The 27,368-nt window shown below is 43.3% G+C and overlaps 2 protein-coding genes across 4 annotated transcripts in view; one reads left to right on the top strand and one right to left on the bottom strand.

The window, feature by feature from the left end:
- Kcnq5 (potassium voltage-gated channel subfamily Q member 5) overlaps positions 1-12,040 on the top strand; it is a 565,805-nt gene extending 553,765 nt beyond the window's left edge. For 2 of the 3 annotated variants that reach the window (XM_039083095.2, XM_039083094.2), the window contains 3 exons: positions 4,963-5,094; positions 5,931-6,060; positions 7,401-12,040. In XM_039083095.2, coding sequence (XP_038939023.1) covers positions 4,963-5,094; positions 5,931-6,060; positions 7,401-8,363 — 1,225 coding nt within the window. In that variant the 3' untranslated portion in view covers positions 8,364-12,040. The remainder of the gene's footprint in view (positions 1-4,962; positions 5,095-5,930; positions 6,061-7,400) is intronic. The other variant, NM_001134643.2, reaches the window with a different exon arrangement.
- A 5,932-nt stretch (positions 12,041-17,972) lies between these two features.
- On the bottom strand, positions 17,973-20,624 carry Khdc1b (KH domain containing 1B). The gene is made up of 3 exons (XM_063268113.1): positions 20,133-20,624; positions 18,536-18,718; positions 17,973-18,258 (listed from the first exon to the last, which is right to left on the bottom strand). The coding sequence occupies exons 1-3, from the start codon at positions 20,230-20,232 to the stop codon at positions 18,146-18,148; spliced, it is 396 nt and encodes a 131-aa protein (XP_063124183.1). The 5' UTR covers positions 20,233-20,624; the 3' UTR covers positions 17,973-18,145.
- Between the last annotated feature and the right edge of the window lie 6,744 nt (positions 20,625-27,368).

Here is a 27,368-nt window from a genome sequence, read left to right as displayed (position 1 = left end):
CAATGTCCAAAATAATTCCTTTTTTCCCCAGGCATTGCACAAGCTATCACCACTTCTTTTGTAAACATGGCAGAGGCCCCCAAAGTCTTTGACCTCCTTGACCAGCCGGTTTATAGCCTTTCATTTGTTCCTGGTTTCTTGGCCCTTCCTCATAGTTCCTATCTAAAGCAGGGGTCAGGAATGACAGCTAGGTCAAAACTCTAACCCAAAGTTTGTTGGGTGCAAATTCAGTGTCACTGGGTTGTCTGTCTCCTCCAGGGGTTTTTCTTTCAGGCAGAAACCATTGGACCTTTAGGACACACAATTTTCACCCGATGCCCTTTCACCTAGAATTCCTTCTTGCCCTTCATCTGGGTTCTTCAGTTTCTCCGTATTTACGCCCACCTATGTCGGGAGAGCGAAGACAGAATTCCCAGGCTGGCCCAAGACACGAAATCAGCTTTCACCCTCTACCCGCTAACCCGGGACTTCCCAGACCCCAGATCTCTCTCACTTTGCTTATTTTTATAGCTAGAAGTCATCTTTGTATCTTAAATACAATGGTCTTAGAGAGGCGAGTAAAGGAATAATTAAAAGGCATTTCAAATTCATAGTTGAATGGCTTCTCTTAAGACACTTCTCTCAAGGCAGACATAGTGGCACATGCCTTTAATCCCAGCACTCAGGAGGCAAAGGTAAGTAGATCTCTGTGAGTTCAAGGTCAGCTTGCTCTACAGAGTGAGTTTCAGGACAGGCAGGGTTGCCAGAGAAAACCTTTCTTGAAAGGCCAAAAATAGATATTTCCTTCATTTTCAACAATCTCATTTCTTCCTGAGGTTTAGAATTATTAAGCCAGGAGCTTCATTTCTTCCCCCTTGGTAACCAGAAAACGGTCCACTCTCTGCCCTCTGGGAGATAATACACTCCAAAGTACAAAGTAAAACGAGAGACTACGTCAAGAGTAATGTATGTATACTGAACCAGGATATAAATAAGCAGAGAACCCCGACATTCATTCAAAAGGAAAATATTACAATCGGCAGGGAAAGAGGAAAACTTTTTGAGAGCAGAGTGAATTGCCAGCACGAGTCCCTTGGGGAAGAAAGACAGAGACAAAGATGGACAACATGGTGAGTGTTGCTTTAGATTCACTGGTACACATGCCAGAGGTCACGTGACTAGCCTCGACCATCTGCCTCGCAGCTTTGAAGCCTCTTGGCTCCAATCCTCCCTGTGAGGGAGCTCTCTGGATTGGTAGACTGTGAGCCTGGCACCAGCAATAACTTACCACTTAAGAGGTGAATGGCCTTGGAGTGGGTTACTTAAACTCTTCCTTCCCCCTGACTCCAAGAGGAAGGTGGAAAATTGTTACTTTCGAACGGGTGTGGTGCAGATAAACTGCTTAGCACGGTGCAAGGCATCCAGAAAGCCGTGACCATTAGAGAGCCATCGAAGAGGGCAAGAGCTATCTATGTCGTGTCCAACTTTGTACCCTTACCGCCCAGCTGAGCATCCTGGGGACCATACGGAATGCTCACATCCAGGTTTGGAATTTCCCAGTCAGCACCAGAGAAAGGATGAAATGGCACAGGAACAAGGATAGCAAGACATCCTCAGAGATGCTTTCTCGGGCTCTCCTACTCCCCATTCGTTTTCCTCTCTCTACCTCTGACTTTGACTATGAAAATGTCTGTCCCTAAAGAACTGAGAAGACAATTCTGATATAGAAAAGGGGCATCACTCATACCTCGTCTTCCTTAGAGCAAACTTGGTATAGGTTGATTCCAAAATGTGTATAGTAGTGTCCCAGAAATAAAACCTAAGGTTATTGTTGTTGCCTTGTTGTTTCTAGCAGGATCTTGCTATGTTGCCCACCCTGGCCTTCAACTTCTGACTTGGTTGCAATGAGTAGAGAGGCACCTCAGTGCTTAGCCACAAGTTTGATTTAGATGCTAGTCATATTTTCTTTCCTACGGTTTTGATGATTCTAAAATGATGTACCGTGTGTGCTGTGGTATGTAGTTAAAAAGTAGAAACAACATGCAACATGAAATAAATGGCATCTGTAACTAGTGCATTGCTTTATTGATTAAATAAAGGGAGGTCCTCATTAAGACAAAAAAAAAAAGTAATTCGGTTTAAAAGGTATCTACTTCTAGGCAGACACAAGAGGCCACTGTGGGCAGGCTGCAGGCAGCGGAAGCATGCTGCTGAACCCAGCCCCACCTGGGACCCCAGCATCTTCTCATTGTCAACATGGGAGATGAGGATTTAAGATGGGAGCCAGGAAGGACTGGGTGGGATCGTGCTTTGCTATGGACTGGCTGCTTATTTGAGGGAGGGGAGGAAGTCACTCTAAGATCTTTGTATTTCTGCTTTCCAAAATATGTATAAAGCAGAAAGGAATATCACTCCCAGTCCTGTTGAAGCTAAGGCATAATGCACTATGCATACAAGTGTGTGCATACATGTTTATGTGGGTGGGTACATAGAGGTGCATGTGCAGGTAGAGGCCAGAGATTGACATTTGATATCTCTCAATTGATTGGACCTGGAGCCCCAGCTGTGTCTGAGATCATACGTGAATAGCAGGGATCTAGACTCAGGCCTTTCAAAACCAAGTTTTCCCAGCCCCACCCAGACTTCCTCTACTTTCTGCTGAAAATTTTTTCCTAAATGGTTTTAAGAAAACAAACAGATAAACACATTGCTGAGAATGGTGGAGCACGCCTTTAATAACAGCACTCTGGAGGCAGAGGGCATATTGATCTTTGTGAGTTCAAGGCAAGCCTGGTCTACAAAACGAGTTCTAGGACAGCCAAGGCTTTTACAGAGAAACTGAGTCATGAAATAAAAAAGAACAAGAAGGACAAAAATTTAAAAAATAGAAAAAGATAAAAGGAGGAAGAGGAAGAAAAGGAGGAAGATTGGAAGAAGGAGGAGGAGGAGGAGGAGGAGGAGGAGGAGGAGGAGGAGGAGGAGGAGGAGGAGGAGGAGGAGGAGGAAAAGAAGAAACAAACACAAAATCCCTTTCCTAAATAAGGAGATTGGCGTTGAAAAATATGGTTAAGAGTTAGGATGTTGTGGATGAGTGATTCAACAGTAATTAGGATATAATTAGTGGGAGGTTAAAGATACAATTAGAAGATAGAGTTTGGTGTTTTTAAACTACTAAACAACTTGGGGATTTAGTCAAATAACCTATCACTTCAGATAGATAATGGATATTTTCTCTTTAAAGTCTAATCTTTCCACTTTTAACCGAAGGATGATAAATGTTAGTCTTTAGAACAGAGACCAGCTCACTGTTTGGAATCCATGACTGCTATAATAGGAATCAGTGAACTATTTAATGGTTGAAAAAACACCATCAGGTTTAACATTTACCAGCAATGAGGCTGCACAGATTAATTAAAGTGCCATGCTCCTTTGCCTTTAAACCCACTTTATGACACTGTTGCAGTAACTAATTACCAAACCAAAGGAGCTACTTGGTAGCATCACCAAAGTGACTGGTGAAATACAGCTTTCCAATCTGGGGCTCAAGTTAATGGAAGCCTTGTAATGAATGAACTCTTACCCTTTACAGCATGCTTATATCTAAGTTCCATTGATAACTGTGCTTGAAAATAAACAAAATGGCTAGCTAATCCAAAACAATAGGCAGAAACAGTTTACGGGAGTTTTTTTTTTTTTTTTACAAATTTCAAAGCATTACTTTGAGATTTGCAACACACTTGCATCTCAAAGATACATACAAGGAACAGGAAAAAAATGCTTGCAACCTCACCTGACAACCTAAATTTGATCCCTGGGCTTCCACAGGATTGGAAGAGAGAATGGACTTCTCCAGGTTGTCATCTAACTCCACGTGTGTTCTATGGCATATATATATATATATATATATATATATATATATATATATATATATATATCAAGAAAGAAAAATAAAAAGAAAGAGAGGGGAGGGGGAGAAAGGGAAGGATGGAGGGAGGGAGAAGGGGAGGGAGGGGGAAGATGAAATTTCATAAAAGACTACTTGGACAAATACTCTGTGGAGGAAGGCTTACTTGAGTGAGAAGGGTATGTGTGTATGTTTGTTTGTCTCAGTGTGTGTGTACACGCGTGCATGTGAGTGCATGTGAAGTTCAGATCAAATGCTTCCCTCAAATTTCACTCTATCATTTGACATAGAATCTCTCACTAATCCTGACACTTACTAATTCAGCTATGCTGCCTGGCAAGTCTTCTCCAAGAATCCACCTGCCTTCACCTCCCCAGCACTGAGATTACAGGTGTCTGTCACCACAGCCAGTTTTGTTTTTTTAAAATGAATGCCAAAGATCCAAACTCAGATTTACTCATGCTTGGATGGCGAACACTTTCCCAAACGAATCATCTTTCCAGTGTGCTCTATTTTCGAGAGATATTGTCGCTCGATCTTACGGTGTCTTGAATGTCTGTGGTCACAAAGAACTGCATTCGACTATGGTTTTAACTGGAGATTCCAATGGGTATTAAACAGATATAACACTTGATGTTTAGTTTCTTTTTTTAGTGTGTCTTGGTATGCCAAAGGTATGTCTCAGATGAAATATTCTTAACAACGCTCTCTTTAACCCTTTTATATTGCATTGCTATAGGACCATTAAATAATTTGATATATGATTTTTGCTTCCAGAGTTTCATATATATATATGTATTTTACAAAAACCTAGGGTGTTACATATGCTAAGCAAGTCTCCTACTACTGAGTTGTATCTTTGACCCATTTTTGTCCTAAGACAGGATGTCGCTAAGTTTTCCAAGCTGGCCATGTAGCCCAGGCAAGTTTTGAACTTGCAATCTTTCTGCCTTGGCTCTAGAGTAAATGGGGTTATAGATCTTTACCACTATGAGATTTTTTTTATATTTTCTGAAAAACATATAGTAACTTATTTTGACAAAGTTGGGGAAAATAATATCCAATATGTATTGATACAGAATCATGAAGTTTCATGTTGCAAAGCGGAAGTTTAAGGAAACATTACGCCCATATGATGTAAAGGATGTCATTGAGCAATACTCTGCTGGCCATCTGGACATGCTATGTAGAATTAAAAGCCTTCAAACACGGTAAGCAATGGGTATGGAAACTATTTGCAAATACAATACGCAAAACCTCTTAATTCTGTATTTCTGATTCATTTTTGGTAGGCAACAGGGTGGTTGCCTTTTAACGAGATTGAATTCTTCTTTTCATGTAAGTATGTCACCCTTTGATGGCCTCCACATATCTTCAGGGAAATGGAGACAATGTCGGTGGTGCCTCACAGGGTTAACCTGGCCATTGACTAGTCAGTGTAGTTTGTAACGTAGTGACCTTGGCACTGACTAACCAGTCAATGTTAATGATACGCTAACGTGGCAGTGCAGTAGAACACTTTACAAAAAACCTGTAGCTTTCTTAACCTGCTTATCACCCACATATCAGGTATCAAACAAGTCCTCATTGACTAATTATCATTATATAAATATCATTGTATAATTATCAGAATTATGGTCACATGGCTTTTACGGTAGAACTCAAAACTGACTGGTCCAAGGTGGAGATGAGTTATTTTACCTGGACAGTTTTCCTCTAGACCTTCCTTCCTAAGTGACTCCCTTCATCAAGTAATCATATGTAACGCTGTGTTAAGAAAAATCATCAGGGGCTGGAGAGGTGTCTTAACTAAGAACACTTGCTGCTCGTCCAGAGTTCCAATCCCAGCACCCATGTCAGGTGGTTCACAACTGCCTGTAACTCCAGCTCCCAGAGAATCTGACACTTCCAAAGGTACCAGCAGACACACAGACACACAGACACAGACACAGACACAGACACACACACACACACACACACACACACACACACACACACACACACACACATTCAGCGCCTATAAACAGATATCTTCTTTGCCTGGCAGCGTTGATCAAATTCTTGGAAAAGGACAAATCACATCAGATAAAAAGAGCCGAGAGAAAATAACGGCAGAACACGAGACAACGACAGATGACCTCAGCATGCTGGGCCGAGTTGTGAAGGTTGAAAAACAGGTAGGGCTCAACCCCACTCGCTCACTCTCAGCTGTGGCTCATTAATCAGAGCCGAGCATATGGAACTTAACTGTTAAGATTCATGCTGATCATTTTAAAGTTTATTTTAGGTGTGTGAGTGTTTTGCCTGCATGTATGTCTGTGCCCGAACTTTAGTGCCCAAGGAGGTCAGAAGAGGCTGCTGGATCTCCTAGAACTGGAGTTGGGGATGGAGGATGGTGCTGTGGGTGCTGGGAATCACACCCTGGTCCCTATAAGTGCCCTTAGCCTGAGCTATCTCTCCAGCTCCTAAAGTTAATCTTGTTTGGTTCTGTTTCTTTGTTTCTTTGTTTGTTTGTTTGTTTGTTTTTGAGACAGAGTCTCTCTACAGAGCTCTGGCTGTCATTTGTAGACCAGGCTGGCCTTGAACTCACAGAGATTCACCTGCCTCTGCCTCCCCAGTGCTGGGATTAAAGGCCTATGCACCATGCCTGGCCTCCTAGAGTCAATCCTAATGGTCAGTATATGTTATAAGAATGAAATGGAGAATATTTAATTGCGTTATGCAAAGACGGTGTTCTTTAAAACAACTTTGTGTCTCCACTGAAGGAAAAGAAACTTTCATCTTGTCCATTAATACTTATTGGGAAGCAACTGTAGAATTTCAGCGGGTAAGACAGCAAAAGTCTGTTTGTCAGCCGTGTTTTATGTTTCATGGTGTCTCCTCTAGTTACCTTCATTTGAGACAAGATTTAACAATCTCACCATAATTGTGGCAAACACTGGTTATCCATCAACCCTGAAGACGCAACTTCTCCAAGAGTCTTCTCAATGGAATCCGTTTGAAAGCATTTCATTTATCGTATTTATTTCGGGGCTTAGGGGACAAGGTCTCAGTATGTAGCCCTGGCTGGGAGTCACTATCACTACGTTGACCAGGCAGGTTTTGAACACTTAGAGACTTTCATGTTTCTGCCTCTCAAGTGCCCTGTCACAACTAGCGAGTGAGTGTGACTCTTCATAGAGTTAGAACTGGAGTGGCCTTCATAGTATTTATATTACTTTGTCAATACAATTTTTAAAAAGATTTATTATATACTTACTTTTAATATGAGTATACTATAGCCATCAACAGACACACCAGAAGAGGGCATCAGATTCTGTTACAGATGGTTGTGAGCCACCATGTGGTTGCTGGGATTTGAACTCAGGACCTCTGGAAGAGCACAGTGCTCTTAACCACTGAGCCATCTTCCCAGCCGGTATCAATGCAATCTTATTTCACCTTTTTCAACACCAGTAGTCAAGTCGGTTCTTCATACTAGCGTGGGCTGGTGTATAACCATTCTCTCCACTTCCAGGTACAATCCATTGAATCCAAGCTGGACTGCTTGCTGGATATCTACCAGCAGGTCCTCCGGAAAGGCTCTGCCTCGGCCCTCACTCTGACGTCCTTCCAGATCCCGCCCTTTGAATGTGAACAGACCTCTGACTATCAAAGTCCCGTGGAGAGCAAAGACCTGTCGAGCTCCGCGCAAAACAGTGGCTGCTTAAGCAGGTCAGCCAGTGCCAACATCTCAAGAGGCCTGCAGTTCATCCTAACGCCAAATGAGTTCAGTGCCCAGACTTTCTACGCGCTTAGCCCTACTATGCACAGCCAAACTACACAGGTGCCAATGAGTCAAAACGACGGCTCCTCCGTGGTGGCCACCAATAACCTTGCAAACCAAATAAGCGCCGCACCCAAGCCAGCAGCTCCAACAACTTTACAGATCCCACCTCCTCTCTCAGCCATCAAGCATCTATCCAGGCCGGAACCCCTGCTGTCCAACCCCCCTGGCGTACACGAGAGTATTTCTGACGTCACCACCTGCCTTGTTGCCTCCAAGGAAAACGTTCAGTTCGCCCAGTCAAACCTGACCAAGGACCGTTCCCTGAGGAAAAGTTTTGACATGGGAGGGGAAACTCTGTTGTCCGTCCGCCCCATGGTGCCCAAGGACTTGGGCAAATCTCTGTCTGTACAAAACCTGATCAGATCGACAGAGGAACTGAACTTACAGTTTTCGGGCAGTGAGTCAAGTGGCTCTCGAGGCAGCCAAGATTTTTATCCCAAGTGGAGAGAATCCAAATTGTTTATAACTGATGAGGAGGTCGGTGCCGAGGAGACAGAAACAGATACTTTTGACGGCACCCCACCGCCTGCCGGGGAAGCTGCTTTCTCATCAGATTCTCTAAGGACTGGAAGGTCACGGTCATCTCAGAACATTTGTAAGACGGGAGACAGTACGGATGCCCTCAGTTTGCCTCACGTCAAACTGAACTAAGTTCTTTGTTTCCTTTCTAAGCGTAGCTGTTCTTTTAGCCATACATATCACTGCATGAACTACTCTGAAAGCCCTTCTAAAAAGTTAAAAATCGCGCAAGAGTCAGGAAGAACATGAAAGGCCATGTATACGCCCGTTATCTTTTAATTGCATGAAAATGCATGTTTAGGGGTGGCAGAAATTCCAAGGTACATCGACATTAACCCATGCATTTAATAACGTACCTTGAGTCTAAAATCCCAAGCCAACAGTCGCTGCTGATGCTATGGGGTGTGTGAAGATGTCGGGATATTAGTTCAATTGCAAGAGTTGACGCTGTATTTTGAAATTGTGAGAGTAAACACCTTCAAATTTCAGGCATTTCTGCTTTATGACTAGATACAAAGTACATTTTCAAAATTAGGCCATAATGTATGTTTTAGACACAATGGCTATCAACAGCTGCTAATAACACAAGTAAAGCAGAATTTGGAATATAACCGAAATGGCTGCTTATTTCAAGAGACCTTTGCCAACCCGTTCCTCCTAAGTCATTTCATCAGTGTAATTTGAATGTCAATCTGTGTGCTTCTGGTGACTTAGCGCTGTGGCAAGCAAATTTGCACATTGTTTTCATGTTGTCCTTTATGCTGAGAATGTTTTCCGGTTAGAGTATGGCCAAATAATATTATGGGGGGCCAGTGTGGGGGGAGTGTCCCTCTTCCTTTGGCATCTAACCACTTGATGACAACATAGCCTCTACTGGAGGAGTCAGCTCTGTAAATGGTCAACCTCTTTACAAGCGTGTGAAATGCTGGTGGATTTAACAGCCTGTGTGCAACTGGGCTGGTCTCCCTGTGAGGATACAACCACAGGTTTGCCCATCCTGTCTTCTCAAATGGCCAGGGTGACTAGCAATTCCCATTCAGTGGACACACAAGTAGGGTCCTGGGGAAGTGGTTACCCACTTGAGGGTGGGGAAAAACAACTTGGAAAGAATCCACAGTTGCCACAAGTGGGTGACGTTAAAGGAAGTTGCCTCCCCACCCTGATGGGCAAGGAGGAGAGGAGCCAAAATGAAATAACTAGGTTTCCTTAGAAAAATAAATATTGCTAGGGAATCTAACTACCTTAACATCCCTCATTCTTGTATAACAGAGGATTTTTGCAAGCTATTTATTTTAATATGCCCTGAGTGTCTTTTGGTATTATGTAGCACATTTTGCATATGAAAGGCTAAAATCAAACTCCCTTACTTTTATACTATAGTGAACATTTTTCTATTCTTCCCAACAATCGTATCCCAAATGTAAAAGTATGGGCTCAGTTTCCAGGTTATGAACATTTATAACTACAAACCAGAGAGCACTGGATGGGGTCTGCAGATCAAAACTCCTTAGTTAGATACTATGGTGGGAAAAGAAACGAATGAAAAGTTATTTATTACAAACATATTTCCCAAAAGGCAAGCAGTACCGGCTGCTTGGTAGAATTCAGCCCCACACCTGTAGTCACAGAGATGGTGAGCCCGAGACAGAGGATCATGAGTTCAAGGCTAGCCTGGATCATACAGCAAGAAAAAGGGGGTGGGTCCGCTAAGGAAAGACTTATAACTGCGGTTTAAATTGTCTAAGCTTTAACTAAAGGATTCCTGAAATAAGGTTGTTTTTTGTTTTGTTTTGTTTTGTATTTTTAATACTGGGGGTCTGGGGAAGAACCTTTTCAACCTTTTTAGCATCCAGGCCAAATGAGCAGAATCTAGGGATATCAAGTGGTTGGCTGATCAAAGGAAGGGAACCTCCAAACCCACCAGCCCTTCCCATGCCTCTTCCCCAAGAGAATGTTGTCCCTGAAAAATCTGCCCTTACTTTTCTTTCCCCCAACACCACAATTTTGCTTTAGAACTTCACCAGGCTTTAACCAGCCTCCAGCCTCAAGCAAACCAATTCTCTCTTCCTCAGATGTGTTTCCCAACCTTTAAGTAACATTGTCATTTTTGGCAAACGGCCATGTTTAAAAAAAGAAACAAGAAAGAGAAAAAGTCTTCCTCTCGCTCACCCCTCAAGGATGCATGCACACTTCTAATCCTTTGAGAGGCAAAGTCCGGTGGATCTTTGTGAGTTCAAGGCCAACCTGGACTATAAGGTGTGTTCCAGGCCACCCAGGGTGACAGAGAGACTCTGTCTCAATAAAACAAACAAAAAACAAAATCTAAAAACAGACAAACAAAAACCTTCTTGGACTCTAATACAGTCTCTTAGAGTGTAGCGTTCAGTATCTTCTGACCTATGAGAACCCCTATAAAGTCTGAATTTTACACTCCATTGAAATATTCCTCAAGCTATTATTTTCATTTTACAAACAATGCTACTCAATTATTAGTACGATTTCTTATTTACCTATATCTCCAACCAACCCGAATGATGCACCCTCCAAAGGACACTGCACGCACTTGTGTGTATACACGCAGCACACCCCTCCCCACTGAACAAAAACCAGAGATACCTGCCCGGCACTGAACAAGGCTCACTCCAAATACTGACTGAGGAAGAGGAGGGAGCTGACAGCTTCCAGACAGCACTGTCTCAGGTAGAACCCCACTGGCAGCAAGGATTGTGAATGTATCAGGGAATCCCTTCTTAGGCATCCTCGGGCCTCAAGCACAGTACAGTTCATCTAACATAGCTAAAGTCTGAAGACTCAGAGAGAAAGCCTAAACGTGTCCCCTACAGTCTTAAGCATAGAAAAATGTGAAAAACGACATTGAGAATAATGTCTGGATATTGAAGCCATGACCACTTTGTGTCTGTTTTATTCTAGCACAAAAACTCCTGGATGTTGGTAGGTTTTGGGTATGTTCATTTTAGGGGTCTGTCTATGCTATGGGGGAATAGAGGGGGAGTCTCCTATTTGCACTTAGCAGAGGCCCATTGCTCCACCCCAAAGAGTAGGGGGTGGGGGGAGCACAGTTTAGCTGAGCTCACTGAGTATCCCTGTGCTTTCTCGGCTCAAGTCCGTCTGCCTCCGGCCACTGCACAGGGTTGGTGGGACTCATTGATAACAACAATCGTCCCACGCGGAAGGTTATCCGCAACATTTTTTGCCATGTCTAATCTAAATGTTTGCATTTTGTTGAACCAAATCAATATCCGTAGATGGCAAGTTCATTTAATTTAAGAGCTTTATTGGGTTTTCTAGGAACTTAACGGTGCCTTTCTGACGTGCCATTGGCTCAGCCTTTTGGCTTTGTTCTGTTTTGCTTTGTCTCCTGGAAGGTTCCTAATATGAAAATCAAACAAGCCTAACAAAGGAGTTGAGGCACAAACTAGCTAAATATCCTACCCATTTCCAGAGCAAAACTATAAAGAATGACGAAACCCAGGCAAGCAGAGCATCCAGTCAGATCAAGGAAATATCATAAACGCTAATTCCCCAGAACCCGATTTTTTTTTTGCCTTAAATGACATGGTTGTGTTTTTGTAAGGAAAAATTTAATTTAATATAATTATGTGCATTTAACCAAGCAGTTCCAAAAGTCATGTACGAAAACAATGCAGTCGTCTGTTTCCTGAAAAAAATGACTAAATCAGGAACACCGTACCTATTTCAAGCTATCGTCAAAATGTAATTTCCTTTACCCTTTTACCAAGATGACTTGTTTTAAACTAAAACAATTAAAAAAAAAAGATGCCTACAAACAGCTAGTGTGGCTGCTTTTATCTGGAATGAACCGGTTGGATCTGTTTGAAATGTCCACGATGAGCTCCATTGGTAGAGTCCTCTGGAACTGACTGACTGACCCAAGTAACTCGACTGTACACCAACTGTGATTCTGTAGCCAACTGTGTCTATGGTGGTGGTGGTAAAGAAGCTGCTGCATTTGGGGAACGTAGGAGAGCTGCATGTGTTCTCAAGGATAAAATCGGGAAAATTATAATTTTTTTTCCATTGCTGAGGATTTAACTCAGGGGCCTGACCATGTAAACCCTAGAACAAGCAAAACCTCATTTGTTACGAGTCATCACAACTCAGACACCAGTCCCTGTGGTTGGTTCTTCCGTGGAGTGCAGTTTTGAATAGCCCTTACCTACCCTTCCTGAAACAGAAGTGCTTTAGATTACAGATCAATGTGGATGGTGGGATGTTTGAAAAATGCATAATATACTTTAGATCCAGGTCTAAAGACGAAATTCGTTATGTCACATACACTCAAAATGTAAATCCATACAAATGCTAGGCAAGTTACTCGACTGTGACATTTATATACTCTTTTTAATAATTCGTGCCATGAAATTTCCTATGTATGGTGTTCATGTCAGCATTACGAAGCTTCTGGATTTGATTAGCTTTGGAGCTTCAGCCTTAGAGATCCCCAACCAGTATAACAAATGGGTGTGCTAAAGGAGTGTCATATAGATACCCAGAACTACATGGGTGCACACACCCAGCTCTGCTTACCAGGAAAATGTTTCAACCTCAAAGGGACAGTGTCCTTTGTTCCATGAGAGACTCCATTATAGAGGCTGAAGCTAGGAGCACTAACTGCTCCTACGGGGAACCCAGTATCACTCCCCAGTGCCCACCACTAAGCAACTCGAGACCTGCTGTATCTCTCGTTCCAGAGAATCTGACACACTCTTTTGGCCTCCAAGGGCACTACACATATTTGTCAAACATAAACTCAAGGAGGAATATACACATAAAATTTAAGAACAAATCTTAAAAAAAAAAAAGTAAGAATAAGAGCCTCTACTAAAATCAGCTGTGGTGGCTCATGCCTGCAGTTCTAGCTAATTCTAGCTAAATAGTGGTCTCGGTCCACACACAAACAAACAAAAACCCAACAACTACAACAAAAATACTAGTAAGCGTAAAGACTCCCATTACCTTTAACTACTGGCAACTCTGTGCCAAGAGGCTAGTATCATTAGTTCAACTGTTTTCAAGGAAACTCAGAATCTTGCAATCTCTGAATACAGAGGCATAAAATCCTTAGGGAGACATCTTTATGTTGAGATTCGAGAATCGACTCACAAGCCACAAGAACACCTCAGTCAGACAGGGACAGTTTATTAAACATATACCCCAAGACTGGTAAACCAGGGCCATGGTCCAGATTCAGGAACTGAACCCTGAGTTAAGATCCTACAGGATTTTGAAGCCCAAAATCCACAAACATCTGTGCCAAGTTATTTCACCAATCAGGATTTAGGGATGGGGGGATTTCCTTAGGAACATGTCTTTGTTGTACACTTTTCCTGCTCTCATTGGTTGGGGTGTTCAGCTGTGTCAGGGGACTTGCCTTGTCTAATATTCATGCCCTAACTTGTCTACCAGGATGGGACTTGTCTAACATTCATGTCTTAACTCGCCAACCAGGATGTCGGTTACCCATGTACATGTCTCCACCAAGTAGGAGTTCACAAGGAGGTCTTGGGGACTTAAACCTTGCTAGACTGCTTCTCACAGTGGAAGTCTTATTCCAAAGAGTTTCTTATATTGATGAAGTTGGGGGTCCATCCCAGGGGCAACTTATAAAGGCAAATACCATAAAAGTTTATACACAGGTATAGGAAGTGCTGTGGGGTGGTTGGTTCAAATCCAAGCTTATTGTAGGTAATGATACAAAACAGTTCTCTTGACTTCTATCAAGATTGGTTCCCAAGGGCACAGAACATAACAGAATATAGAATCAATCTTGGCATTAGAAAGCTTCTTAGTAACAGTAGAAACATATGAGAAAGTTTCCTTACAATAGCGGGCCAGCCAGGTAACAGTAACCTAGACCTTCACATTTTACCTAGACCTTAGCATTCCATCTAGGTCTTAATATTTTACCTAGGTCATAACACTTTAGAAAGGGGAAGCAGAATGAGGTGCTACTTGAAGGAAGCTCCTTCCTTTAAAGCCCATGGCTTTAGTGTTGGTAGAGAAGAGTGTTTCTCAACTACAGACTTTCAAAACTTCTATTCTGAAAGCAAAACTGCGTAGGGTCTACTATTGCTGTCATACAAACAGCCTGCCAAAAGCAACTTAAGGGTTTGCCTTCAGTGACAGTTCTCCATGGAGGAGAACTCGAGATGGCGGACGCCCGAAGTGGCTGGTCAAGTCACATCCAAAATCATGAAGGTTGAAAGCTGCAAATCTTCAACTTAGCCAGCTTTACCCTTCTTATTCAGCCCTGAACCTGAGTCTAGAGAGCAGTGCAACCCATTTCTTTATAGATATTTTTGCCTCATTTAAGATAATCAACATAATTCCTCAAAGACAGGTCTCTCACCGGCGTACCTAGAGGCTTGACTTCATTGGTGATTCCTGTCAAAGTGAAGACACTAACCGTCACACCGTCACACCGTCACACTAACCGTGAGGGCCAAGGTTGCTCTGTCGTCATTTGAGATAAGACAGCTTCTAGTGCCTTGGAGAGATGGCTCCAGGAGTTAGAAGCACTGGCTAGGCTGGGTGTGGTGACACACCTTTAATCCCTGCACCAGGGAGTCAGATCTCTGTCAGCTTGAGGCCACCCAGGTCTACATAGCAAGTTAGAGGCCAGCCAAGGCCACACAATGAGACCCCACCTCAAAACAAATATACATACATAGCACTGGCTGCTCTTGCAGAGGATCCAGATTCAATTCCTACCATGCACAGGGCAATTCACAGTCATCTGAAACTCCAACTCTAAGATCAAACATCACTTTCTGGCCCCTGTGAGGACTGGGCCCACACTGGACGTGATGGCAAAATACCTATACACATTTTTTTTTAAAAAAAACTAAAGAAATTTAAAAACTGCTTCTAAACATCTCTGGAACTACTTTAGCAGTACCTCCAACCTACCACTTAAAATGAAAATTCTGTCTTAACCACCAGTTATAAAAAAAAACAAAACAAAACGGAGGGGTGAGGTTTGCTGACTTGTAGTGGCAGTACTATATCCCTGGTTTCAAGTGCTTCAAGTCTGATACCATTAGACGCCTTACAACTCATCTAATTCTAAATTATTGAGTTTTTTTTTAACTTACTCCTTTGATATATGTGTTTTGCTTTTGGTCATGGTCTTTATTAAAGCAAACTGGAACCCTATCATAAGCTCATAGTAAAATTTTATATACTATTTCGAAAAACAAACAAACAAAAAAAAAACCCAAAAATTTTGCCCAATATTATCCCAATACATCCCCTGTCATATATCCACTGTTAATATATTGCCAAAGTAACAGACCTTTTGACATAAAATATACTAACACCTTCACTGAAAGAACAGGGATACCGTGTTTAAGAAAATACTAGTGAAGCCAAGGGAGACGATGCACACCTCTTAATCCTGGCCCTTAGGAGGCAGAGGAAGGAGGGTCTCTGAGTTAGAGGCCAGTCTGGTCAACTGAGTGAGTTCCAGGACAGCCAGAGCCACGCAAACAAATCCCTGTCTCAGAAAATGAAAAGCAGCAATCAAACTTCGGAACTTCTAAGCCTGTCCCACAAAGCTAGAGATAAAGGCAAGGTATCCTCCGACCCACTCCATCACCACGCTCCCGAGCTCTTCCCGCCTCTCCTGTCCCCTGCCACGTGGATACTGTCGGAGCCTCCTCTTACGGTCCACGTGACAACTGCCGGTGAACTGGCATAACATCTTTAATTCTAACACAGGGAGGAGATATGACCCTGTCTTCCCAAATGAATAAAAACGCTTCCTGGTACCTAATGAAACCAACAGTAAATTCCCAGCGCAGTACGCCATCTGATGGGCTGAGGCCTCAACCAACAGACTTAGTGATCTAGGGAAGACCCAGCCACAAACACTGATCTTGAGAAAGGCAGTAAGAGGGCCGCTGGGGCAGGGCTGCCTGCCTTTAATTCCAGCACTCAGAAAGGAGAGGCAGGCAGACCCCTGTGATTTCCAGGACAGTCAGGGCTACATACAGTTCCTGTCTCAAAATAACAAGAAAAGTAAAAGAGGAAGAAAAAAATTAAACTGCCCCAGGTAGTTTCTATACTCGTTATTTTGGAGATCATAAAACCTATTCACCGAGAATTCGATATCTTGCCAGAGATGTCCAAGCATCAGAAAAAGACGCAGTATTACCAGGCCATCTCTGCCCTGCCCTCAGGGACTAACAAACATAACACACTGACATGGCACAAACAATTCAGACTAGAAATTAGAGACCTGCCTTGCAGCCCCAAGGAAAGTTGATTTGCCAATGGTTGGTATGAAACTTCACCAGAGGGGGGAAAAAAAAACAACTTTTATGCTTCTTTTATTTATTTATTTTTATTTATTTTTTTTGTGGGAGGAGGGAGGGCTGGGAGGTGGTGAGGGAGCTTCTGTTTTGAGTCAAGCTCTAAAGACATAGAATGTTAAGAAATAGATAAAATAATAGGTTGTATTAGTCATTGCAGACCCCTCCTTTAATCGTAGCATTCACAGGGCAGAGGCAGGCGGATCCCTTTAACTTGCCTTTTGTGTAGCCCTGGCTTGCTGGGAACACTCCAGGCCAGCTTCAAACTTAAGAGATCAGCCTGCCTCTGCCTCCCCAGTGTTAGGGTTAAAGGTACACTACTATGTCGGGTTCTATTTCTTTTACTTTTTAAGATTATAATATATACATATTGTTTTATCCCTTCCATCTCCCCAAACCCTGTCATAAAGCCATCCACAATCTCTTTCAAATCTATGGCCTCTTTTTTCATTAACTGTTCTTACACATGCTTGCGCACGTGCGCGCACACACACACACACATGCATACACGCACGGACACACTCCTAAATAGCCAGCTGTTGTCCCTCTTCTTATTCTGAACAGAATTAGGAAAATTTTGTCACTAATGTATTCATATATCCGCTAAAAGGAAGAATTACCAAAATAAAAAATGATATTCCTCCTTGAGAGTAGACAGGTTGCTCTCTTCTTGCAGTCAGACTGCCAAGTCTTTCTACTGTGAAACTAATCTAGTCTCTAGTCAGCAGTTGGCAGTGTTTTAAAAACCAACGTGACTAGCTCAAAAGGATGCACCAAGTTCAACCATTTTCTGAAATTTCTCCCATTTCATTCTGGTCCCACACATGAAGCCTCTCTCCCAGCTTGACGAAGTGGAGTCATAAACTGCTGGGGACAATAGGCGTAAGACTGATAGAGGAAGAAAGTGCTAGAATGTTGGGTAGAGATCACTGTAGGCATAGTGCTATTCTGAACGGAATTAGGAAACCCTCATCACTAATTTATTCCTGGATCCCCAAAACCACTTTCCGGGTCCACCCCCAAAATGGTTGAAGTCAGGAATAACAGAGGCTGCTCCGTTTTTCTTTTCTTCTTTTCTTTTTTTAAGTCCAGCTCAGTGCGCTGACCACCCTGCCTACTTCCAAGCATATATTTCCATCTAGACTCCACGCTCAACTCTTTCCTACTCTTCTTTTCAAGCTAAGAGACTCTCAAGCCTTCTGAGAAGGTTGGTCTGCAGAACCTGTGTTTTCAGCATATGAAAATAAGGCAAGCCGTTTGTATCTTGTTTCTGGCCCTTTCCCATTAGGCTAGGTTCCTAGGAGACAGTGTAGTCTGCCCAGACCTAGGGACACAACTTGCAAAGAGATACTGGATTGGACAGGAGAGACAAGGAGAGATTAACACATGCAAGGCATTGTTTTATTGCACATTTGCCATTACAGAAAAGCCTTATGCTTGGGAGATGTCCCTCAGATACTTGCACCCGAGTCTTCCCTCAGGATAGTGCACCATGCCATGTCCCTTTAGTTCATCTTAAAGGCTGGTCAAAACTGTCACATTCTTGTTTCCCAGGGTAGATCAGTCCCAGGTGGTGACTAAATCCTTGATATCACGTGCCTGCACTGTGAGGGAGGCATCCAAGTGAGCTCTGGTTAGAGGCTGCTTCCGGACAAGATCCAACATCTCTTGGCCTGGGGAGGAAACAAACCAGTGGTAAATGGAGGGACCAAGACTCCCTAGGAAACAGGGTAGTGGGAGACATCAGCCAAGCCCATGTTTTGTTAGGTTACTTACTCATACTGCCCAAGTGCTTAAGTGCTTCGTGCAGTAAAAAAGGCTTGGAACTTGTTTCCAACCTGTTTCCCTTTGAATGGATTTCGAGGAGCATTTGGACAACGACACTCTTGGGAGGCTCAGTGACCATTTATGATGGCAGACAACTATGACGGGACAGCCAAGAGCACCTACCTCGGGCCCTGTGGCAAGCTTCCTGGTTACACAGGTTCCAAATCATATCCACCAACCAGTGCTTTGATCTGAATGGTCCCACCACTGTGACTCGAGTCTGGCCTGAAGCTGTGAACCATCTCTCCAGTTGAATGAAGGTGTTGCTGTGTTCCTCGACGCATCTGAGGTATTCGTCACCATGGCCTGTGCACAGAACAAATGACAGCAGATGATATAAATCTTTATTTTTTTTAAAGATTTATTTATTTATTATAAGTACACTGTAGCTGTCTTCAGATACACCAGAAGAGGGCATCAGATCTCTTTACAGATGGTTGTGAGCCACCATGTGGTTGCTGGGAATTGAACTCATGACCTCTGGAAGAGCAGTCGGGTGCTCTTAACCACTGAGCCATCTCTCCAGCCCGACAGCAGGATATATAAGCCACCAGTATTTGCTGTATGGACAGGGATCGGCGATGAGGGTGGTACTATGTAGCAGTTACCTCTAAGACTAAAAGCTTCTGTTTGGATGAGGGTGGTACTATGTAGCAGTTACCTCTAAGACTAAAAGCTTCTGTTTGGAGTGAAGCCTTCAAGACACAGGATATTAAGACATAAAATAGGCTGGACCAGTCACTGTGGTGCCCTCTTTTAATCCTAGCACTCAAAGGGCAGAGGCAGGCAGATCCTTTTAACTTCAAGGTCAGCCTGCTCTACGTAGATAATACCAGGCCAGCCAGGGCTACACAGAGAGACAACTCCTCAATCAAACCAAACAAACAAAAGCAAAAAACGAAAATAAATGTTCTAGAACAGGGGCAGTTAAACATTCCAGCCTGTATGAAATCCCCTTAGGACAGAAGCAAACGACTTCTGGAAATCCCTCAAAACTGACTGCATTCACTACTTTTACCTCCCCCAAGATTATGCAAGCAAACTGGGTAATGGTGGCGTGGGCCTTTAATGCCAGCACACGGGAGGCAGAGACAGGAAGATCTGAGTTTGAGGCCAGTCTGGTTTACAGAGTCAATGCCAGGACAGCCAGGGCTATCCAGAGAAAGAGTCCACAGTGTCTCAAAAAAGCAAGACAAAACAGAAAAATATGTGAGCAGTAAAGACTGTCAGAAATCACGCTCAGACTGAGCTGCTAAGAAAGGCAGTCCCCGGGGTCCCAGAAAAGCAATGATGAACTGAGTTGCCTTAAGAGGCTCAGACCAACCAAGCCACTGGGCAAGAACACCCTCCAACCTGCTGAGCTGTGTGCAGGACAGTAAGCTCCAAGTCTCCAGCTTTAGAGACCTGCAGTGGACTAAGGATGCAGCTGTCTCTTCTGTTGCTATGGGTACACCCAAAAAGACCTCATTGGTCCACCCATTCCTACTGAGGGTTTATAATTTCCTTACTGCTCTGTTTTTGTTTGTTCCCCCCACCTTTTTGTAGTTGGTAGATTTTGGGGGTGGGGGGGGCTGAGTCTCCATTTGGGGTGAGTATCCATTTGCTCACACCTCCCCAGAAATAATTTCACACAACAGCTGAGAACCTAGGACAGACATTTGGGGAAAAAGGAAAGGATGGAAATCATGAGAGAAACAAGGTGTAGGCAAAAGCCACCTACCAAATATGTGCTGCTCCTGGTCCTCATCTATGAAGAACACGAATGGAGACTCAAAGTTTTCAGGGATCATCCACCAGCTATTCTCATTGGCAGCATCCATTTCCGTCTCAGATATTCCCCGACTTCAACACAAGGCAAGTCCAAGCAACTGACTGCAGAATGATATGAAGGAGGGCTCAGGCCCTGGATTATATATACCCACTTCCAAAACCCAGTCCTTGATCCACCCTAGAGCTAAGGACCCATGCCTGAAGTTTCTCCAGTTAATCCAACCAATCAGCTCGTGGCTTAGTCATGCAAGATAATCTTTAGTGTCCAGAAATTCAAACTTTCTCCTACGTAATCATCAAAGATCCTTGAGGAACTCTACTGAGCATGGTCTAAAAGAGTAGACCAGGGATAATAAATTAACAGGAGCAGCAGGGTCCTGGGTTGGTCCTACCTCTGTTTGCTTGTTTATTGTTGTTTTGGGTTTGTTTTAGATTGGAGCCTCTCTATATAGCTCTGGCTGTCCTAGTAAAACAGGCAAGTCTCAAACTCAGAAATCTACCCTCATCTGCCTCCCTAGTGCTGGGATTAAAGGCCTGTGTCACAAAGCCAACACCCTTGCTATCTTTGTATGAGATCAGTGATTGTATGTCTAGTCTGCATCCCTAGCTCCAACAGGGGGGTGGCATTTGTTTTTTATTTGATAATTTCACATTCTAGGGCTTTTTGTGTTACAGTGGAAAAACAGACATGCCTATTTTGGGAATATACATGTGTGTGTATATACATATATATGTGTGTAATACTTATGTCTAGTATATATATACTATATGTATATATGTAATATAATTTTTTATTTGTTTAAGGACAGTTAAGGACAAAAGGCTATGAATTCAAAAAAGATAAGGGACGGGTTATAAGAGGTTTTGGAGAGAAGGAAAAGGGTTAAATGTCATTATGTCCTAATCTGAAAAATGAAGGAAATAAAGTCAGTGGTGTTACACCTTTAATCCTAGCCTTCTGGAGGAAGAGGCAGGCAAGCCTCTCTGAATCCAAGGCGATCCTGAAGAGTTCCCAAAAAAAGGTATTTTTCTCCTTCAATGAAGTTTCACACCAACCATTAGGAAATCAACCTTCTTGTCCAGGCTGCAATGCAGGTCTCAGAATCTGAATGGTCTAAGTAATTTCTTTTTTAAATCTATCTTTTTTTTTAAACTTTTTTATTTATTCATTTATTTTATATATAAGTACACTGTAGCTGTCTTCAGATACACCAGAAGAGGGCATCAGATCCCTTTACAGATGGTTGTGAGCCACCATGTGGTTGCTGGGAATTGAACTCATGACCTCTGGAAGAGCAGTCGGGTGCTCTTAACCGCTGAGCCATCTCTCCAGCCCCTGGTCTAAGTAATTTCAGTGCCTGGGTACAGGGATATTTGAAACAACGTTTTGAAGATGGCTGCTTATGGCGTACCATTTCTGATACTTGGTCACCTCTGGCAATTACTGTTCTCTTTCTTCTTCTCTTCTCTTTTTTAATTATATTAGTTTTTTAATTACTTTAATTTTATGTATATTGGTGTTTCTCATGCATTATGTCTGTATGAAGGTGTCAGATCCCCTGGAACTGGAGCTACAGACAGTTGTGAGCAGTCATGTGTGTGCTGGGAATTGAACCCGGGTCCTTTGGGAGAGTAGCCAGTGCTCTTAAACACTGATCCACTCTCCAGCCCCAAGTTACTTATTTTTTTTTTTTAGTGTGTAGATTTACCAGATACAATTTAGGTAACCCCCTTGACCAGGAGCGCTTCTCTGCTCCTTAGCTTTAATCCCTTTGGTTTGTTTGTATTTTCTTTTTCCACTTGCTTTATCTTATTTGGAGACACATTATCTTTATGTAGCTATGCCTGTCCTAGGACTCACAGAGATCTTCCTGCTCTCCTGGGGGCTAGGATTAAAGGTGTGCTTCCTTCAGCCTTTCAAGCAACATTTTTGTGTTCGGTATAAAAAAGTAAGCCACCTGTCCTCCAAGGTTTTGCTTAAGCACTACAAACTCTTTGGGAATTTTGTTACCATTGTTCATACTTCATTCCAACCCCCGCCACACACTGCCTCTACTCCCCCACCCCATCACCACCTCCCCACCCCACCCCACCACTGCCACCCCCAACCCACTCCCCCACTCCCACACCCCACCTCCCCACCCCCGCCCCCCACTAATAAGTCTTTTTTGGACCAGAGACATACAAGTTCAGCACTCGGTATAGGAACACAGAGGCCGTCCCTGTGGAGGGAGCAGTCACACCTTATGTCCTATCCAAAAAACTCCTACACTGTTAGCATGCAGCCGTCCCAAGATAGGGTAGGGCGCGATAGAATTAATTTCTTAAATTATTCACTGATAGCTGATCTAGTGCCTGCACTGAACTCTGAGGCCCTTCTGCTCTACATGCAGAGGCCCTCTAATCTCAGAGTTGGGAACTCTCTAAGAAGCTAGAAATGGGGTTGGGGATTTAGCTCAGTGGGTTCGGGCCCCAGCTCCTTAAAACAAAGAAAAAAGAAAAAAAGAAAAAAAGAAGCTAGAAATGTCAATAATGCCCTTCCTTTCATGGGTTTCAGTTGGATCTCTCATGCTGAGAGTGACCCTCACCGTCAAAAGACTTGACTCTTTAACATTGAATACAACTCTAGAGAACTGTTCTTTAACCCACACATATGTAAGAAATATGAATAATTTTTTTAAATGCTCATCTTCCCTGGGCAGTGGTAGCATATGCCTGCAATCCCAGCACTCTAGAGGCAGAGGTGGGTGGATCTGAAGGCCAGGCTTAAAGTCTACAGACTGAGTTCTAGGACAGCCAGGGCTACATAGATAAGCCCTGTCTTGAAAATCATTTGTAGAAAATCATCTTCGACAGGCCAGGTAGATGGAGCATGTCTTTGACCCAAGTATTCAGGAGCAGAGGCGAGTGGATCTCTTCTCCTTTAATTTAGTTTAATTTTATTTTATTTTTGCAGTATTCAGTGCATGCTACTGTGGTTAGTCACCAGAACACCTCCTGCTGCCACCTACTGTTGGTGGTTTTCAAGCGTTTCGATGCATACCGAGCTATCAAATCATCTGCCAGGGAATGCGTTGCTCACTGAACACCATGCCGTGGTCAAATACCATTCTGCTCATTACTAGAGAAACAAATGGTTCTTTGAATAAAACTCAAGGACAAGAGCAGACATTTCAAAAACAAAATCATTTCAAAAATCATGTCGCCAAATCTATTCTGTAAGTTTGTTGGCTTTCCTTTTAGCCCACTCCCAAAAACTGTCCTGACTGGCCAATAATGTCGTAGATGGAGCCCTAAGTAATAAAAAAAAGATCTTGACATAACAGAGGTCAAGCAGTTTTCTATACCCACCGTGGAGCATTCCCTTAGGTTTGTAGGATCTCCAAAGAGACAAACTCTAGGTTGCCTTCCCTAGATGTATTATTATTAGTGTTGATTTGGAAAGCTTGCTTCAGTACTAGGGGGCTGCTTTGACACAGGGTATGTACCTATGTTGATCTCAGGTTTTAGTTGATCCTTTGGGCTCAACTTCCCTTATTCTGCTGTTCCAAGCATGCAGAACAATACAAGCTATTTGGGGTTTGTTGAGACAAAGTTTGGCTATGGTTGGGAGGCTGGTCAAGAAATCAAGATCCAGGCCTAGGTGGATCTTGCTCACTTTTAATCCCATCTCTTAGGAGGCAGAGGCAGGTGGATCTCTGAGTTTGAAACCAGTCTGGTCCACAGAGCAAGCTCCAGGACACTAAAGGAAGAAATCCTGTCTCAAGAAACAAACAAACAAACAGCAAAAAAGAAATCAAGATCCTGTTTTGGCTCATACCTTTAATCCTGGCATTTAGATGGCAGATGTAGGAAGATCTCAAGTTCAGGGATAGCCTGGTCTGCATAGAGAGTTAAAGTACAGCCAGGGCTACACATAGAAACTCTATATCAAAAGGAGGTGAGGAGAGAGAGAGAGAGAGAGAGAGAGAGAGAGAGAGAGAGAGATCGAGATCCTCCTGCCTCAGCTTTAAGAGTGCTGGGATTGCAGGCAGATTCCCCCACCATCATGCCCTGTTCCTTGGAACCATCAGAACTGTAGCTCTCACTGAGCAGAGGAAGAGGTATCCCCTGCACCCTTTCTTGAGTTTTTTTATTTTAAGGATATTTATGTATTTATTTATTCTATATAAGTACACTGTCGCTATCTTCAGACACACCAGAAGAGGGCATCCGATCTCATAACAGGTGGTTGTGAGCCACCATTATAGATGGTTGTAAGCCACCATGTGGTTGCTGGGATTTGAACTCAGGACCTCTGGAAGAGCAGTCAGTGCTCTTAACCACTGAGCCATCTCTCCAGCCACTTTCTTGAGTTTTTATCTCCTTCCCATCCCTAAGTTCAGAAGCCTTTCAGACCAGGGGAGACTGATTCTGAAAGCTAAGTCACTCACAGAACTGAATTTGTCCTCAGAGTCCTTGCATTGTTCCAAGTAGGGAATGAAGCACAAGAGGAGATGTATCAACAACCCTAGGAGATACTACTCTGTAAGCAGCCCCATGACAGCATCCTGCCCTCAGCTCAGAATAACTTCAACAGACGCCTACAGTTGGAAAAATTAAGTTTCTCATTTAGCTTCTCATGAAGTTAGCTTCATTTTAGGGTTCAAGTATAAAAAGGCATCCATCCTTTCTTCTGCTTATCACATGACATCATACATCCTGTTCTCAGGTAGGGTGTCGTCATCCTTGTCACTGGGATAAGAGTATAGTCTGACCAGGAGATGGGCCTTCTACAAGTAAAACAAGCACTTGGGAAACTGAGGCAGGAAACTCATGAGTTTAAGCCCAAGTCCAGCCTAGAAAATGCAGTGAGATCCTACCCAGTCCAAGAAAGGGTGAAGATGAGAAACAGAAGGAGCAGAAGAAAGACTTTGTGGTTATTGACAGCACAGTTCCATGCAGCATATGCAACCTATTAGCACTTCCTCAAAGCACTCATGATAAGGGCCCCGTGCAGATCCATTGGTATCTGGTGGAAGAAACCGGCTGAAAAGAAAGAAATACAGACTGCAACAGCCATGGACAGGGCAACACGATGGCCTGTCCTATCTTGACTTGGAGAAAGCACCAACTCCTTGACTTTGTCATCGAGCTGTCAGGCCCTGTCACCCTCTGCCCAGCAGACCCTTTCATGGGCACACTGCTCAGTGTGCACAGGATCTCCTTAGTGTCTACAAGATGGTGGTCAGAGGATCAACACATTTCACTAATTACACAGGGATACAGGAAGGAGACAGGAAGCCCGTCTCCCAAATACAGAAAACATGTATTTTTTCCAACACCTCATTAAGCCGATGCAGGTCAAATGCATGATTCCTGAAGTATTGATATCATGGTATGCCATCAGATTGGTCAAAACCATGCTCATTCCCAACTGAGTCTAGAATAGTAGACCAGACCCACCCTACAAACACTGTTCTTACTAAGCTCATTTATGTGTGGTGATACATGCCTTTAATTCCAGCACTTGAGAGACAGAGGCAGGCTGATAACTGTGCGTTCAAGGCCAGCCTAGACTACATACTGAGTTCATGGATAGGCCCTGCTTCATAGTGAGACCCTGTCTCAAAAAAAAAAAAAAGAGTTGGGGGAGCTGTAGAGATGGCTCAGCCATTAGGACCACTGGCTTCTCTTCCAGAGGATCCAGGTTTAATTGCTAACACCCATATAGTAGCTCACAACTGTCTAAGTCCAGTTCCGGGGAATCTGACATCCTCACATAGGTATATATGCAGGCAAGCCACCAACAGAAGTAAAATAAAAATAAATAGATCATTGTCTTAACCATTTCAAAGACAGAAAGAAACCACAAAACAAAAAAATGGAATGGGTCAGGTTCAGTTTCTATTCTGAAACTAGTCAAATTCTTTAATTACTGACCAAGTTCCTATGTTGGTAGCTTCAGACCAGTCTAAGTCAATCATCACGGGACATTCCCCTGTGGTCATACTCTGCTCAGGACAGTGTCCCCTCTCCTAGACTAGAGAAATAGTGTCCTGATAAGACAAGTGACTGAAGAACCCTCTGAAGAGAATATGTTTAAGGAGTTCCAGTATTTTTTTTTTTTTGTTTTTTGGTTCTTTTTTTGGAGCTGGGGACCGAACCAGGGCCTTGCGCTTGCTAGGCAAGCGCTCTACCACTGAGCTAAATCCCCAACCCCCATAATTCCAGTACTCTTGACAGTCAACTTACTCGTGGATCCCAGAAAACAGTTAAGCCCTCCCCCAACTTCAGGTTTCAGGGGACAGTGCCAGAGACTCAAGGTCAGGCTCAGCCAGGTGGCCTCCCTGCCCACTTCAAACATGTCTGCATCCACTTCTCTCTCCTCTCATTGGCAGGTAGATAACCTTAAGTCTCTTGAGACGTTCTTGGCAGAAACAATGTTTTCACTCAGAGAGCAGCCAAGAGACCAAAACAGGACCCACATGTCATTCATTGTCCTTAGGTCTCCATACCTTACAAGAATAAGTTTGTTTCCTGAGCCTACTGCATCCTATAAACCATGATTTTTCAGCTTATGCTAAACTTGTAGGCCCATGATGTACACCCACTCTTTTGCCTTGCTAACCTCCCAAACACAGGTGATGAATCCATGTCCACTTATCTACCCCACAGGCAGCCTTGAGCCCTGAGTCCCCCACTCTTCTGCCCAGGTGCTAACAGCCAATTCTGTATCTCTATGACTGTATTCTATTCAACTCTAACCCTTCCCAATAAGAAACCTCGAAAGGAGCGAGGAGCTGTTCTCTTAAACCCTAAAGTGGCTGGAAGGACTGGGGGAGGGGCAGCACTCTAGCCAGTACCGCCTGTGTAACCCAGCCTAAGCAGCTTTTGATGTGAGAGAAGCAATTCATATCTTGTTTCCAGTCCCACCTCCCAGATTGTAGCTCTAGGGAGACTATGTAACCTGCCCAGACCTTGGAGACTGACTGCCTTGCATGGAAATTCCATTACTAGGTTGGATTAGTGAAGACAAAAGAGACCCAGGTCAAAGGCATTTGCAACATGTTTTATTAGAGATCTTTGCCAGAATCTTACACCTAGAAGTGTGTAATTTTACACCTCACACTGCTTGAGAGTGCTGGTATGGTTCTTCAATTCAAACTTCCTTAACCATTTTTTCTGTGCTTTTCAAGGGCTGATG

Source organism: Rattus norvegicus, chromosome 9, assembly GCF_036323735.1.
Source record: "Rattus norvegicus strain BN/NHsdMcwi chromosome 9, GRCr8, whole genome shotgun sequence".
Lineage (NCBI taxonomy): Eukaryota > Metazoa > Chordata > Mammalia > Rodentia > Muridae > Rattus > Rattus norvegicus.
Note: the sequence above shows the minus strand (reverse complement) of the source record. Positions and strands in the feature narration are given on the sequence as shown.

What these genes read in the sequence shown, in the direction of transcription:
- Khdc1b (XM_063268113.1), bottom strand. Translation starts at nt 20,232, where the DNA reads ATGGATGCTGCCAATGAGAATAGCTGGTGGATGATCCCTGAAAACTTT. An exon ending in CCAGGAGCAGCACATATTTG is followed by an intron (nt 18,719 to 20,132) that starts GTAGGTGGCTTT and finishes TTCTGTGCACAG; the next exon opens with GCCATGGTGACGAATACCTC. An exon ending in AGCTTGCCACAGGGCCCGAG is followed by an intron (nt 18,259 to 18,535) that starts GTAGGTGCTCTT and finishes TTTCCTCCCCAG; the next exon opens with GCCAAGAGATGTTGGATCTT.